Source organism: Artibeus jamaicensis, unplaced genomic scaffold, assembly GCF_021234435.1.
Source record: "Artibeus jamaicensis isolate MK-2021 breed Jamaican fruit bat unplaced genomic scaffold, CSHL_Jam_final scaffold_1964, whole genome shotgun sequence".
In the NCBI taxonomy this organism is placed as follows: Eukaryota; Metazoa; Chordata; class Mammalia; order Chiroptera; family Phyllostomidae; genus Artibeus; species Artibeus jamaicensis.
In genome coordinates, this window is record NW_026522030.1 from 26,671,339 (window position 1) to 26,687,444 (window position 16,106).

The 16,106-nt window shown below is 41.1% G+C and overlaps 1 protein-coding gene across 7 annotated transcripts in view; it reads left to right on the forward strand.

Annotated features, from left to right (window-relative positions):
- Positions 1-16,106, forward strand: part of FRMD3 (FERM domain containing 3) — a 267,673-nt gene that overhangs the window by 108,675 nt on the left and 142,892 nt on the right. Inside the window, exon 2 of one of the 7 annotated variants that reach the window (XM_053656509.1) lies at positions 14,221-14,291. The exons of the other annotated variants lie outside the window; for them this stretch is intronic. Coding sequence (XP_053512484.1) covers positions 14,261-14,291 — 31 coding nt within the window. The 5' untranslated portion in view covers positions 14,221-14,260. The remainder of the gene's footprint in view (positions 1-14,220; positions 14,292-16,106) is intronic. 7 annotated transcript variants of the gene reach the window in all.

The following is a 16,106-nucleotide window of genomic DNA, read 5'->3' on the forward strand; positions in this document are numbered from 1 at the left end:
CTTCCCCCTCTTCTTCTCCTTTGCAAATTGCATATGAAAAGCTAATATGATGACTCTAAAGAACCTTCTTGTTCTGTTCCAGGAGCGTAGTTTTACTGGTTATAGTACATATTGACCACTTATTATCAGCATATTTTAAAGGGGATTCCGGGCAACTTACAATGGAGTGCCAGACCTCTTCCGCTTGCTCCTCCAGAGCCAGTGGCTGCCTTCTCTGCCCCAGAAAGCTGACCTGGTATAAGAGATACCTTGTCCTTTGTCTTTCAGTTGCGTTTGATAAACAAGGCCCTGAGATAGAAGGCCACATGAATGAGAGAGTAAGGCCTGGATATTTTTTCCCTAGTTCCTTTCTGTGAGGTGGCCTTGGGCTGCTTGTGTTCCCGAACCTGTACTTACTGTTCTTCTGGAGGCTGCTACTCCCTGTGACTCTCAACAGCAGGCCCTGGCACCTGCTTTCTCCCTCATCCTTTACATCTGGCTGTTGGGTGCAGGGGTGGCAGTTCTGCTCCTCACCTGGCTCCCTCACTACCGATGGTGGTGCCCCATCCACCCAACTCACACCCTTGCAAACAATCCTTTTGGAAAGGAAATCTTGAAATGCACTAAATTGAGTGTGCCATCTGCTTCCTGTAGGGACTTGGACAGATACAAATATCAAAATCTATGACAAAGAGAAATACTATTTTAAACAATTGAAAGGTGTAGAGACACAGAACTAGGGATTGAGATGCGCATGACATTTGTGTACCTTGTTGTGCGTGCTGGTTAAATTGATGTTTGATCTTATTTCATGAACTATCTGTTAAGTCTGTTGTCCATTTAAAAATTGGGTTGTTTGTCTTTTTATTTGCATGAGTATCTTAATATATTCTGGACATGAGTTTTGTCAGATATAAATATTTTGTCCAGATACTACAAGTAGATGTCTTTTCTCAGCCTGTTGCTTACTTCTTCAGTATCTTAACAATGCCCTTTGTCTAACAGACATTCTTAATGGGAATAAAGTTCATTTTAGCACTTTTAGTGTTCTATTTAAGAAAAAAATTTCTACTCCAAGATTGTGGCAATATTTTGATATCTTCTTTCAGAAATTTATTTTATTTTTCACATTCATGTCCATGATTCATCTCAGACTGATTTATTAAGAACAGCTTTATAGAGGTATAATTTATATACCATTAAATTTACTCATTTTAAGAGTAGAAGTCATCCTGGCTGGTGTGGCTCAGTGGATTGAGTGCCAACCTGTGAACCAAAGGGTCTCCAGTTTGATTCCTCATCAAGGCACATGCCTGGGCTGCAGGCCAGGTCTCCAGTGGGGGCAGCACAGGATAACAGCCAAATATTGATATTAAAAAAAAGTACAAGTCAATGATTTTTAAAGCAAATTTACAGAGTTATGTAGCCATCTCTACAATCTAATTTTAGAACATTTCTATCACCCAGAAAAGAAGTCTCGTGCCTGTTTGCAGTCACTCCCCCTTCCCACGCCCAGGCAACCACTAATTTACTCTCTGTCTCTATAGATTTGCCTTTTGAATTTGTGCACGTGTGCACACACATGATGAGTAGCTATTTCATTTGAGCACAAACCCTAAATCCAAGTTTTCTAGAAGACAGAGAAAGAGGGATCTCAATGCTTTGCATGCCCCCCCTGGTTGGCTCCTGCTAGGACTATAACTCTGTCATTTCTAGGAAGAATTATTCCTAGGAAGAATAATTCTAGGAAGAGTTATTTTTATCAAGACTTATCACAGGCATTGGGTAATATAATGGACAACGTGTTTATCTCTTGCCAGAATGTAGCCTGTCTTGAATAGTTATTTCTCTGACTGCCTTTCTTTGAGAATTAATGAATTATTTGTCACGCAGTTGAGATGCATGAAGTCACTTCTGTGAGAAGCTACAATAATAAGGTTTATGCCTGTGAATTTCTGATTATCTAAATGAATACACTTGCAGAACCTAATGAAGCTAAAAAATGGGCAGGCAATATGGTCCCTTTAAATACCATGAGTCTGAAGCAGGCTTTTGGTGAGGGCAGATCACAAATATTTTCAGTTAGGTTTTTTTTGGGTGAGTGCTCAAAATACCAAAAAGCTATGTTATTTATTTTCTTATTTATTTTGCTTTATCTAATTTTCCCCAGCTCTATTAAAATGTAGATGACAAATAAAAATTGCACATATTTAAAATGGACACTGTGATGTTTTTATATACACATGCTTTGAGAAATGATGACCACAGTAAAGCTAAATTAACATATCCACCACTTCACTTGTTTTGTGTGTATGTGGTAAGAACACCTAAGATCTATGCTCTTTGAAAAGTTCAAGTAAACAGGATGTTGTTAACCACAGTCATCATGCTGTACAATAGGTCTCCAGGACTTGTTCGTCTAAACAGAATGTTCGTACCACTTGACCTATGTGTACCTGTATTCCTCATCCCCAGCCCTTGTAACCATCATTCCACTTTGTGTTCCTACGAGTTCCACTTTTAGCTGTCTTGTTTATGGAGGCAGGATCCATGTGCTGTGTGTAGCCACCACAACACCAATAGCAGAGCTGACTGGTGAACATGTAAGGGCCTGCTGTGTCCTTGTATTTCTGCCTCTCAGTGACAGAGTTCTTTTTTTTGGTGCACAGACACCGTGGGACTGTGAGTAGGGCCAGCAGTCTCCCCTGACATGACCATCTATTCTGCTCTGACAACTGGGGAAATAGATGGCCGGTTCTCTAGATTTCTGCACCGTAAAGTAGGAGAAAAATGGCTTTAGATCCTACACAATTCTAAGTGTTCTTACCACTTTGCCACCTCAAGAGATGGACTTATACTTTAATAATACTCAATGGGATCAGTTGATTTCAAAATGAAGCTGTACACAGCTGAACAAATTGATTTTTGAGGGGCAGTTACTTGTAACCCCCTAAATATTGAAGAATATCTGTAATTGCGATGAGTTTATTTAGACCATATTTTGATGTTGAAATATGTTCAAGGCATCACTTAGCCAACATGTTCAGCTGCTCACAAAGGCTACTCTCTGGTCAGTCATGGCAAAGACCATATCAATGGTATGGCAAAGGTTGCCTTTCTATTTGACTTAATAGTATGAGGAAATGTATCTAAAGGGTATATTAATTAAACACATTTACAAAAGGACTCTCATGCCCTGCTAGTGGAGAGGACATTGGTACGACCACTTTAGAAAGCTCTCTGGCAGTGTCTGTTACATGTAAACGTATACATACTCTGTCTTCACAATTCCACAATACACACCCAATAGAAATAGCTATATATGTTCACCAAAGATATGTGCAAGTGTCTTTATAACATCTTTGTTTTTAATAGCCAATAACTGGAATTACCCAAATGTCCATCCATAGTGGAATGGATTAATCAATCAGATGTTTATACAACGAAAATACTGTAGAGCAATAAAACAAATGAATGACTTCACGACAACATGTATGAATATCAGAAATTATGGTGAACTAAAGAAGCCAGGCATGTGGGGGGAATAAATGGAAGGAGACTTGACTTGCAGTGGTAAACACACAATGCAATATAGAGAAAATATAGCCTTGTACACCTGGAACCTATATTTTATTAACTAATGTCACCCAAATAAATTAAATAAAAAACACAAATACATAAAAAGTAGAAAAGCAAGATACAAAGATAACAATATTGTAGGCTTTATTCACGTAAAGTTCAGAAACAGACAAATGTGATGATAGAAATCAGTAGTGGGTACTTTTGTGGGGAGGTAATGACTGAAGGCTATGAAAGGGCCTTTGAGGAGACAGATGTGTTTTATTGCTGGATCTGGATGGTGGCTGTATAGATTGTTCACTTTGTAAAAGTTTATAGAACTGTGTACTGTGTATAAGTTATGTCAATAGTATTTACATAAAAACAGCATCTAGAACAGTCCTGCCTGATGTGTTGAGGACTGACTGTCTGCTAAAAGTTCATTTCTGTGCAGATACTGATTACAGAAATGGTGCAGATTCTGAAGACTCATGAATAACCTGAACTAAAATGTGAATGGATAGCTTGGCTCATAGAGGATTTCCATATATAGACTCAAAATTTGACATGGATAAATGTGAATGAGATCAAAATTGCATATTAATATTTACCCCTCTTTGGTGAAATGAATGAGTTTTAGTGAAATAGTTGTGTCTAAAACTGCTTACTTCATATCTAAGATATTAAGAAATTCAAATTTGTGGCCCTACCCTGCCAACCCTACCACCTCTGCACTCACCTAGACAAAAAGGCAACCTAGTTTTACAAAGGGATATCTGGCAGAGTAATGGTTCCTCCTTCTGTCCTTGAGGAATTGGTAGACAATACTTCATGTCCTTGTTAGAGTAAGTTGGGAGTTGAATCCTTTGGTGGGGATTGTGGTCTACCTTCTCCTTAGTCCTATGGAATCTGTCCACCTTCACTTCTCTGACCTCATCTGCTTCTGCCCCTTTGCTCACTTTTCTCCAGCCCCATGCCAGCCTCCCGACATTCCTCAGACCCATTCTGACACTCTGGCCACAGCACCTTCACCTTATCTGCCCTCCTTGCCTGGGATTCTTTCTCAAGTTCATCTCTATGATAATGCCTTCACATCCTTCAAGTCTTGCTCAAATGTAGTCAAGCCAATAAAGGCCTACTCTGACCATACTATTTAAAATTGTAACCGTCCTTCATTTTTTTCATTCCCCACCCACTTCCTAGTGTACTGATAAGAAATTTCTGGACACATGTAGGAGACATGGGCTTGGGAATGAAATCAAACTGGAACTCGAAATTTAGCTGTTGGATCTTGGGGGCATTCCTTAGTATTCTTTGGGCCTCAGTATCCTCAAATGTAAAGAGAGGAAACTCATAGTGCTGCTATTGTAGATAGGATACTGTAGGTGAAGCACCTGGCTTGTGTACAGCAGGCCTCCATAAATAGAATCTTCCTTTCTCTCTAGCCATTTCCTCCCTGTATCAGTGGATGCTGATTTACACTGAAAAATATTCCAAGAAGTCAGTTCCAGATGATGAGTAATATATCTTCACAGGCTGAATAAGCTAGCATTAGAAAGTTGAACCTGTAATAATATGTTAACTGAAATTATTGTGGTTAGTCTCATCTTACCTATTCAAAGATGACTTTGTTAAAACTCTGGGAGAAGAAATGGCCTGAAACCTTGGACACAGATGGGAATTGACTGTTTAATTAGTCAGGTCTCTAATGGGCAGGTGATGTTACAGCCCTGGAGGAAGGTGAGAGGATGAGGATTTTGACTCTTGCCCCAAATGCTTCTCAGGCATTCTGGGGAGGAGCTGTGTCATTAAGAATCATATTTTGAAACACCCTGAGGGTCAGCAAAGGCACCATTTGCCTCTGGGGTAATTCCGGTTACTAAGCAACTCACCCTTCCAGGCTGGCCTGGCCTCATTATTCTGTCTACAGTGGTAGGGAGCATATCAGTTGTTTTTAAAGAGAATTTATGATTTCTTGGTCTTTCCATTTGTACAAGGAAAGATCCTCATGAAAAATCACTAAGACATGGGGACAGTTTTGTCCCTAGTGGGGTGAGAACAAGATTAGGAGGGATGTCAACCTGGAGGGAAGGCCGTCAGTAGAAATTGAGGGATGGTATCTGTCCATCACTTTCACACTTAGTCCACTGAACACTCAGGAACACTGAGTGAGAGACTCATTGGTTGGGTAAAAGAGCTTACTGAGAAACTAGTGTTCTCAAAGTGTGTACCCAACATTTGAAGACCTGTGAGTTGGTGGGAAAAAAACAGAAGTATTGTGCATAGAAGAGACTTCAAGTCTTGGGCTCAGCTCCTATTTGTTGTTTGAGCCTTTGTTTTCCCATCTATATCAGGGGGATAAAGCAGTGGTACCCACCAAAGTGATTGTGAGGATTGAATGAGCTAATATGTGTAATACTTGCCTTTATTGGAAAATTCAGTTGGTTATAATTATATAAAAGAATATATTATGCCCATTCTGGGGAGTCTCACATTCTCTTAACACAAGTTCTTGTTCTAACATGAGGCGAAGCTTTCAGAAATTTCCCATGCTAATACAGTTTTTTTCCCCTTGGGGGAGAGCAGAAGTTGTGTGACAAGGCAGAGAGCCACAGTCAGAGAGCAATGGGTGACCAATGGAATGGAGTGAAATGCTAAGAGGGAAGACGCAAGCCAAGGGCAGCAAGAGTCAGGCAGCAGACCCCATTCTGAAACTGGTGACTTGCAAAATCAGGAGTAGACATTCCGTTCCACATGCCTGGCTTCTTGTCCTGTGTTGGATATTGTGTACCGGTGAAGCACCCTCTGTCACCATCTTCCTGGCCTTTCTGCTAGGCAGCCTGACTGCCTGGGAGCCTGGTGGTGGAAAGGAAGTTAATCTTCATGTCTGCAGACCCCTTAAGAGAAGTGATAAAACCAGAGTTACGTAATTATACACAACAATCAAAGGAGAGCACCAAGGCAGTACTTCATTAATTTCTAGATGAGATCAGAGGACAGAGGCATCCTTGAGGGTATGGGTAGATCTGTAGGGGCAGATTTTACAGGGCAGCCTTTACCAGGAGCAGATGAACATATCATAACAGAATTTTGGTAGGCAGAGAGGAACTCTACTCTGTTTGTGCGGGGCAATGGAAACCATACTGTAGGGCATTTTGCAGAGTATTTGAAGTGGAGGGTAATACTGAAAGTGAAGCAAAACACCCCAAAACACAAAAACAAACCCAAAACAAATATACCAAGACAATAAATGATAACCAAAAAAATAGAATTCAGCTGCTTAAACAACAGGTACACACAGTTTACGTGTCCAGATTTGCCTGCCCTCCTCAGTGGAGTGTGTCCTCACTGATGTCAGCCAACATCTACTGACCACCCAAAAGAGGACCATTGACATCCTGTTCATTGTCCAGTGTCCAAGGAAGTCACTGTTGGAAATGCAGCACATAACTTGGGGGAGCAGTACGCGTGGGTTGAAAGATGTGTTCTGATCTGGAAGGGTCATCTACCAGGACTTTTCTTTGGCTTGCAGCAGAAAAAACCACCTCATCTTTTTTTGACATCTTTAAAATTAACCAGTGATTATTACCTATGGGGACTTCCCCCCCCTCCCAAGAGGCCTAGGTGGAATCTTTGGGGTGCTGCTTCTCCTCACATCAACTCTGCTGTGGAGCACTGGACCCCAAGTAAGGTCTCCAGACTGCTCCTTCAAGACACTTTAGTTCATCTTGGAGAATTCTTTAGCTTTGATCATCTGTAACTTTTGTTCTTTCTCTTCTTCCAACTTTTGAGCATGGAGAAGGTGAGGAAAGACTGGGAAGCCCTTCATAGAAAAAAACAGAAGCTAACAGGTGTGGGGGGGAGGGGGCAGGAAGGTGGAGGGAAGCAAGGGAAGTTGGGGTGTTCTATCATTGGAAGCAAAAGAAGCAGAGAAGGACTATCTTCTGTGCTCTATAAAGTTTTAAGATACATGTAGTTCCTAAGCAATACAGTTTATCTGTTTTTATGATCCCTAAGCCTGGATGTCTTACATGAAGGTCACTGGTGCCTTCACGCTGTATGTGTGCGCACACGCATGTGTGTGGACGGTTGGTGGGCAGTGGAATGTGATAGAATTGCTGCAAAAGGTGAGAAACTGACTATGTAAAATTTAAGTTACTACTTTTTGGCTTACATTTTTCTATGGATATTAGAGATTAGTCACATTTCCTTATTTCCGCTCCCAGCTTTATGGAGCTATAATTGGTATATAACACAGTATAAGTTCAAGTTATACAACATAATTTTAAAAGATTTTATTTATTTTTAGAAGGGAAGGGAGGGAGAGAGGGAGAGAAACATCAATGTGGGGGTTGCCTCTCACTCACCCCCCCACTGGGGTCCTGGCTCACAACCCAGGCACGTGCCCTGACTGGGAGTCAAATCAGCGACCCCCTAGTTCACAGGCTGGCAATCAACCCACTGAGCCACACCAGCCAGGGTGAATAATGATTTGATATATGTATATATTGCACAATTATTATTATAAGAAAGTTAACATAGTCATCACCTCACAGGTAATATTTTTGGTGGTGAGAACTTTAAAACTTATCCCTCTTACAACTTTCAAATATTAACTGTAGTCATGATATATATAATATTTTGAGAACTTATTTATCTTATAATTGGAGAAGTTTATACCCTTTGACCACCTTTACCCATTTCCCCCAAATCCACTCCACTTGAAAAGTTACTACTTGATTTAATCTGTGACTGAATGAAATTGGAGAATTTTCATCAGGACAGAAACTAAGAGCAGGTCATGCAGCCTAGCCCCACTTCCAACAAACTTGCCACATTAAAAACCTCATTCAGCTCTGATCCTTCTCTTGTTGCAGCCATTGGCTTGGAGGATGGATGATAGACACGTTCAACATCTCCTTAACCCTGAGCTGCCTCTTCCTCATCCCAGCAGACAACTTTCAGAGGCCTCCACTAATTGTGTTTAGATGCAAACAAATTAATGTTAGCCTTAGTCAGTGTGGGACAGCCCCCTCTGCTGAGAAGGTAGTGTGGAAACCCAGAACTGCCTGAGCTTTGTGCCTGGGATGAATCTTCAGCATCATTTGGGCCAGCTCACTGTTCATACCTGGGCACCTGGAGGCCAGGAAGTTTGGGGCTGGGGCCATCAGTTGGGAGAGGCAAAGAATTCTCAGTCTTTACTAGGATTCCAGATCAGAGACATCCTTACTATACCCACACTCCTGTCTCTTGCTTCTGTTTCTTTCTGGAGAAAAAAGAAGTAGGACTCCTAGTAATATAATAACTGGAATTCTGGTTTGTGAGTTGCAAGCCATTGGCATGTGGGAGGAGAGTCTTCAGCAAGTAAACCAGTGATTAAAGCTCAGTGATGAAAAAGTGATTAGAAAGAGAAATAGTGCACTGATAACCAACCTAAAGCTTATAATTTGTAGAAAAGATAGAAAATGCAAATAGGCACAAAGGAAAACTAAAAATAATCTGAATCTCATCTCCCACAGATACCACCACCAACATTTAGCCTTTTAAGCCTTTATCCTTTGTGCCTATATGTATATGTAAATGCATGTGTATAAATAGGCACATGTGTAAAAATAGGAATTTTAACAAAATCTTTTATTCCAACATATATTTGAAATTACATTTTATTTATTATGTTATTACAGTTGTCCTGATTTTTCCTTTTTTGCCCCCCCCCCCCGCCCAGCACCCCCCACTCTCTCAGGCAATACCCCCACCATTGTTCATGTCCTTGGGTCATGCATATGCATATAGGTTCTTTGGCTACTCCATTTCCTATACTGTACTTTACATCCCCATGGGTATTCTGTAACTATCTATCTGTACTTCTTAATACACTCACCTCTTCACCCATTCCTCCAAATACTACTCCCATGTGGCAACATAAAAACACTCTCCCTATCCATGATTCTAGCTCTGTTCTTCTTGTTTGCTTAGTTTTTTTTTTAAGTTCCATTGCTGATAGATCTTTTTGTCATTTTATTGTTCATAGTTTTGATCTTCTTTTTTTTTTAAAGTAAGTCCCTTTAACATTTCATATAACAGTGGTTTGGTAATGATGAGCTCTTTTAGATTTTTCTTGTCTGTGAAGCTTTTTATCTGCCCTTTGATTCTGAATGATATTTTTGCTGTGTAGGACAGTCTTGGCTGTAGGTCCCTGCTTTTCATGACTTTGAATATTTCATGACTCTGAATATTTCTTGCCAATCCCTTCCAGCCTGCAAAGTTTCTTTTGAGAAATCAGCTGACAGTCTCATGGGAACTCATCTATAGGTAACTACCTTCTTTTTTCTTGCTGCTTTTAAAATTATGTTTAACCTTCAGCATTTTAATTATGTGTCTTGGGATGGGCCTCTTTTCATATATCATGTTTGGGGCTCTCTGTGCTTCCTGGACTTGCATGTCTATTTCCTTTACCAAATTAGGGAAATTTTCTTTCATTATTTAAAAAAATATTTTTACAACTTCTTGTTCTGTTTTCCTCTGGCATGCCTATGATGCAAATGTTGGGCTTATTAAAGTTGTCCCAGAAGCTGTTTATACTATCATTGTTCTGGATTCTTTTTTCTTATTGTTCTTCTGATCGGTTGATTTTTTTTTTCCTTCCTATATTCTATGTCATTCATTTGATTCTTGGCTTCATCCACTCTACTGTTGTTTCTCTGCAAATTGTTCTTTATTTCAATTAGTGAATCTTTCATTTCTGACTGGATCTTTTTTATGTTGTTGAGGTCCTCACTAATTTCCTTGAGCATCCCTATAACCAGTGATTTGAACTCTGCATCTGGTAGATTGCTTATCTCCATTTCGATTAGCTCTTTTTCTGGAATCTTGATCTGTTCTTTCATTTAGACCATGTTTCTTTGTTTCCCTGTTTTGGCAGCCTCCCTGTGTTTTTTTCCCATGTATTAGTTAGAGCTGCTCTGACTCCATATCTTGGTAGTATGGCCTAATCTAGTAAGTATCCTGTATGCTCCAGTGACACAGCCTTCCCTATCACCCCATCTGGGTATTCAAGGTGCTAGAGGAGGGTGTACTTAGCCCACACAAGGTGCGCCCTTTGTGTGGGCTAAGTACACCCTCCTCTAGCAGTTGAGCCTTGTTTGCTATTGGCAGATCAATGGGAGAGATTTACTCCAGCCAGTCAGCTACAAAGATTGGCTGTGACCACTTACCACCATACTCCACCTTCTGTGAAGGGTCAGTTATGCAGGGGCAGGATGGTGGTGCCCTGACATGGTCTGTAGCTGTCCACTGGGTGTGCTATTCCTGGGGTTTTCCAGGTGGTGCAGGCCAAGGTCAGAATCCACCTGTGTTCTGCCTGCTGCCACCCTGCCTGAGCTATAAAGCAATCTGAGATGGCTTCTACTTGTGCTGGGCTTGGGAGATTCTCAGCTGAAGCCAAGCTGTGAATCTAGGCTGGCTGCTGATAGTGCTGGGCCTGGGGCTCACTGAGGCTAGTTGTTGCTTTTTTGATAGGATTTAGAAAGTTAAGTATAAGCCAAGACAAGACACTTGTGTAGCCTGGGTGAGCCTGTAAGTTAGGTGGGGGGGAGTCTCTGGGGATCTCCAAGGCAAGTCAAACAGTGTTAGCCAGGTGGTTGGTGTCTCAGATATGCCACCAGCCTTCTGGCTCTGTCAGGAGAGAGTTTAGAAAAGGGACAATGCCTCTGCTTGCCTTGATGCCAGACACTTCAGTTCCTCCCTGTATACCACTGATACCTTGTAAGCTGCTACCCCAGTCAGTGCTGGAGCTCAAAGGTAGTAAGTCTGAATAGGTGAGTCTTTGTGTGGGTTCTTTAAGAGAAACCGTTTGGGGCTCCAGAATTTTCTTTTACTGACTCAATCAATCCCCACTGATTTTTGCAGCCAGAAGTTGTAGGGACTCATCTTCTTGGCACTGGAATCCTGGGCTGGGGTAACTGGTGTGGGTCTGAGACCCCTTGCTTTTGAGTATCCCTTCCAAATTTTTATCCACCACACATGGGTAAGGGACCAGCCCATTCCATGTGCCCCTCCTACAAGTTTGGATGGCTGTGGTTTCTTTTATTCCACAGTTTCATCCTTCCATTCAACTCAATTTCTGATGGTTCTGAGTGATGGTTGTTCTATATTTTAGTTATAATTTTGATGTGGCTATGAGAAGAGGCAAGCCGTGTCTGACTGTGCTGGCATCTTGACCAGAAGTCTTCCAATTTTTTATTTTGTATTGTCTTGAATATCTTTGTATGCCTTTTTAAGAGTGAAATCTTGAAGAGGTTCTCACAGTTATACTTGTTTTCGAGCATTTCTGTGCATTCTTCTGGGTTTATATAGTACTGTTGGCTCTGTGTTGTGCATTGCTAAAGAGTGGACCAAATTGTTCTTTGGGTGTAAACAGCTGGTAGATTGCATGTGATATTTTCCTTCCTTTAGGAAGCTGTTATCGGATGCAAAGAGTCAAAAAAAAAAAAGGAGGCAGTAGAGAGTTGAAGACACAAGCTAATTCATAATAGCTGATAATGGCCATTAAAATTTACATCAATCATTCTTTGTGTTTTTAGTTTTATAAAGTAAAAACACCCTTGGCTTGGTTTGCTGTGTAGTCAGAAGAGCTATAAATAGAACCAAGATGGTTTTCCTTTTTTGTGCCTAATCACTTGAAGAAAGCGGGGAGTGTGATAGTTGGGGAACCTAGCCTACGCCTTTCGGTCTTTAAATATTTGTGATAAATCCTTTGTGTGTGCATGCATGTGTGTGTAGGAATCCCTCCAACACATAGAGGGTTGTTTCAGGGGCTGTGTGGGCTATGGGCCAATTCATAATTGTCTACTAATATGAGCATTGTCTAGAATGACACTATTGTTTGAAGCATTATTCCTTCACAGGGTAGACATTTTGGACCATGCTGGTTTGGCCTTTTGCTAACATAAGGAATAGAGTTTGGGAGACAGTTACATAGCTTATAAGAATTAGGAATGGAGGTGGGTAGAAATCATCCATTTCTAGGTCACCCACCCAAATATGGCTGGTGCTGGGGTTGTTGGAAGGAGAAATGCCATTATCTCTGTTCAGCTGTTCTCATGGGCCCTCATTTATAGTTAAGTCAGTAATTCATAGCTGGTATTCATGCTGTGATTGTGACTTTTGTCATATTACTTATCATACTGAATTATAATTCCCTGTGAGGTAGCCATGTTTAGAAATATACATGCAAAGGAGTGGAAGAATCCTGGACTAACCCATTGTCCACTGGGGTCTCCTCTTTCCCTGCCCATCCCATTCATTTCCCAGTCTTCTCAACTCTATCAGAATGCTTCTTGGACAAGCGATACCTAATGTAACAATGACAATGCATTGAACCATTGCAAATTGCCCTTTAAAAATCACATTCCCACTGTAATTCTAAACATACACGAGTGCTCAAGCCATCTTCTGCCTTGGACTTCACAGTTTTTTCCTCCTCTGTTTGGAAAGATTATTCTTTGCTGCAAATGAGGCTACCAATGCTTATACTAACAGGGGATAGGTGCAAGATGAGATAAAAGGTAAAGCCTTGTGGGTTTGGTGTTGGTGAGGGAATTTTGGGGTAGGAGTTACATAGCACCTGAAGGGTACTAGGAAATTTGAAGAGGCTAAAGGGCTTTTGTGAAATGTTGTGGATTAAACCTTAGGATCTCTTCAACATTCCTTGAAAACCAATAATAAAGAATTGAATTTCTGTTTGAGTACTTTTGATAGTGACCTGCTCCTCTTTAAGTATGTCTGAGGTATGCAAAGACTGAGTCATGTGGACTACCATGGATGTGTTAGGGCTACATGGGTACAATCTTTTAAATTTATCTCCCTGCCCTTGCTTAGTTTTCTTTTTTTTTAAATTGGCCTAGGATGGGGTTTTTTTGACCCTCTCCCCACCTGAGCAAAACTTTGCTGTATAGGTGGTTTTGAATTTCTTTATAAATGATTCAACTCTTGTTCTGGCTGCTTTATCTCACCATCTCAGGTGGGTCAAGATCTGCCCTGTCAGATAATTCTGAGATAATTCTCTGTATTGCTTTTGCCCCCATTGTGGGATATGTGTTCATCGTGGGATTCCTCTGCTCAAGGCTCTTGACAGACAGGACTGTGGAGGGGTTCTAAGCTTAACTGGTTTCCTTATCATGAGGTTGACAAACAAACAAAAACCACTTTGTTGAAATTTTAGAAAGAATTGGAGTTGGGAAACTTCAACATTATTCAGAGGTGAGTGCCTTTAAGAATTGGGCCTGGCAATGGTACTAGACCCTGAAACAGGGTGTGTGGGGGTGGGGAGAAAAAGATGGGGAAGGAAGAAACTTCTGAGCACCGAGCAGTGGCATAAACTCCTAAGATGAGCTGACACATCAAATGTGGTTCCCAAGCACTGGAACGGATCTGTGTGCCAGTCAGAAGATAAATGACCCTACACCCGAGCACAGACACATAAGGCATCTTTTAGAATGAAAGTCACAGAGCAAGGAGGGTATGGGAGGTGAAAAACACTGGGAAGAAAAACAAACGGGAGGAAACAGTACCAACTCCAAGCCATGCTGGGTACTTATTTAACTGTGACACTCCTTCAGAAGGCCCCAACCCAGGCTGGCTGCTTCATCTTGGGGATGCAGTTTCTTTATTCTTCTTCCTTAGGAACCGTTCACCTTCCCCTTGGTATTGAAAGCATCTTGCAATGAGGATGGCTCTGTGTCTGTCTTCTCACGGTATGGAGGGGTTACCATAGACTTGAAATGAGCATTTGGCTTTTGACTGTCTACCAAATGAACTGGCTGGGCTAGGCAGCCACTTGTGTTTTGCCTTTATTTTGTAGGCAGATGCTTTTAGGCAACTGTTGATTATTTTTCCCCCCAGTGAGTGTCTGCCTTTGGTAGTTGTTTTGTTATTTTCTGGTTTCTAGGTCACTGCTACAGTCAAAGCCATGCTCCTCCCTTTCTCCAACTTATGAATATTTATCATGCCTCAAAATATCTTTACTCAATCTAGCCTATATTTTCAATTATCTTGGCCATAATTTGCTGATTATTACTATATAACAGGTGTGTATTCAGAATTAGGTATTTTAACTTCTCCAAATCTTGGTTTTATCTTTTATGTGTCTAAAAATATTTGAAGAAAACAAATCAGAGTAACTTTTAATTTCTGTGTGAGAACTAGACTCAACCCTGAGAGATCCCTTTATTCTTGGTTTTCTTTACATTTCTCCTCATTTAAACGGTTTGAACATTTTTTCCTTCCTCAATTTGGAAGGATGCAACTTTCTGAATTTATGTTGCAGTCAAATTCAAGCACCAGTTACTGTCAGAAATGGGAAAAAACAATTAACAAAACAATATATAACAAAGCAATAAATCCAATTATAAAAGCTAATTCTTTTCTAAAGAGATGTTCTGTTTTGGTTAAAGCTATGGCACCTGCCATAACAAAACGTATGAATTTCCCCAAACACGCTTGAATGTTTTTAGCAGAGGATAAACAGATAGTGTTTTTAGGCTGTTCAATCAAGCCACACCATCTATCTTAAATTAACAAATACTTATCCTGCACAATAGAAGCAGAGCTCTTGGGTTCACCGCTTTCTCATCACTATGTTTTTGTTCTTCTGCCCATGAATGTGAATGGATTGAGGCTCTTAATTCATACAAGAAATATGTGAATTCCACGTACATTCATGGTGGCTGCTGCTTCTCAAGAGCACTTCCTGCTAGCATAAGGTGCCAGGCAACAGGGACCTTTGAACAAGAACCTCACAACCTTCATTATCAGACAAAAGAGGTCTGGCAGTCCCACTTCTGCTTGTTAGAGTTCCTGGGAGCACAGTGCCAACCACAAAACAAACTCTTCCCAGGGTCCCGGGTCTGTGCTTCTCACTTCTGACTGCTGCCTGCTCCCCTCATCCTAGTGGTCTTTCCTAGAGCCTTTAGTCTGTGTTGGGTCCTAGGACTTCAGTGGCTGCACTGTCTTACAAGGGCAACTCAAAGCTGTGTCTACTGAGGACTTCTCCTGGCTATGAGGATCCTCCCAAACACTTCAAAGGTAAACTCTTCCAAGGAACTGTTTCAAAAGCCATTAATTTGCTTCAGATCAGGATTAAAAACTTAGATTCCTCCACAGGTTATAAAGCTATGGGCATTGGAAGACAGGGAAGATGATAGGATGCGTGGGACTGTGGGGGACCAGCAGGGTTCAGGCTCTGTGGGAGGGGAGCCTGTACTGAACTCCAGCAGACTTTATGGTCCAGATTCCAGCCTTTTCAGCCCTTCAAGAGCAGCCAGCAGCCAGTTTTATGTGTAGTCTCCCAACTTAACAAATGTAGACACACAGTTTGGGTCGAATAGGACCTGTTGATAGATGGACTCAGCTCTCTGATTCACTAGTCCACAACCTTTGTGATTTTAAGTCACACTAGGAGTATCATCCTCTCTGCTGTTTTCTACTTGGCCTGAGATACAGGTTCTTCTCTCCTAAGTAACTCATACTGGCTGAAGCAACAAGGAATTTTGGAAGCATCTCTGAAACTT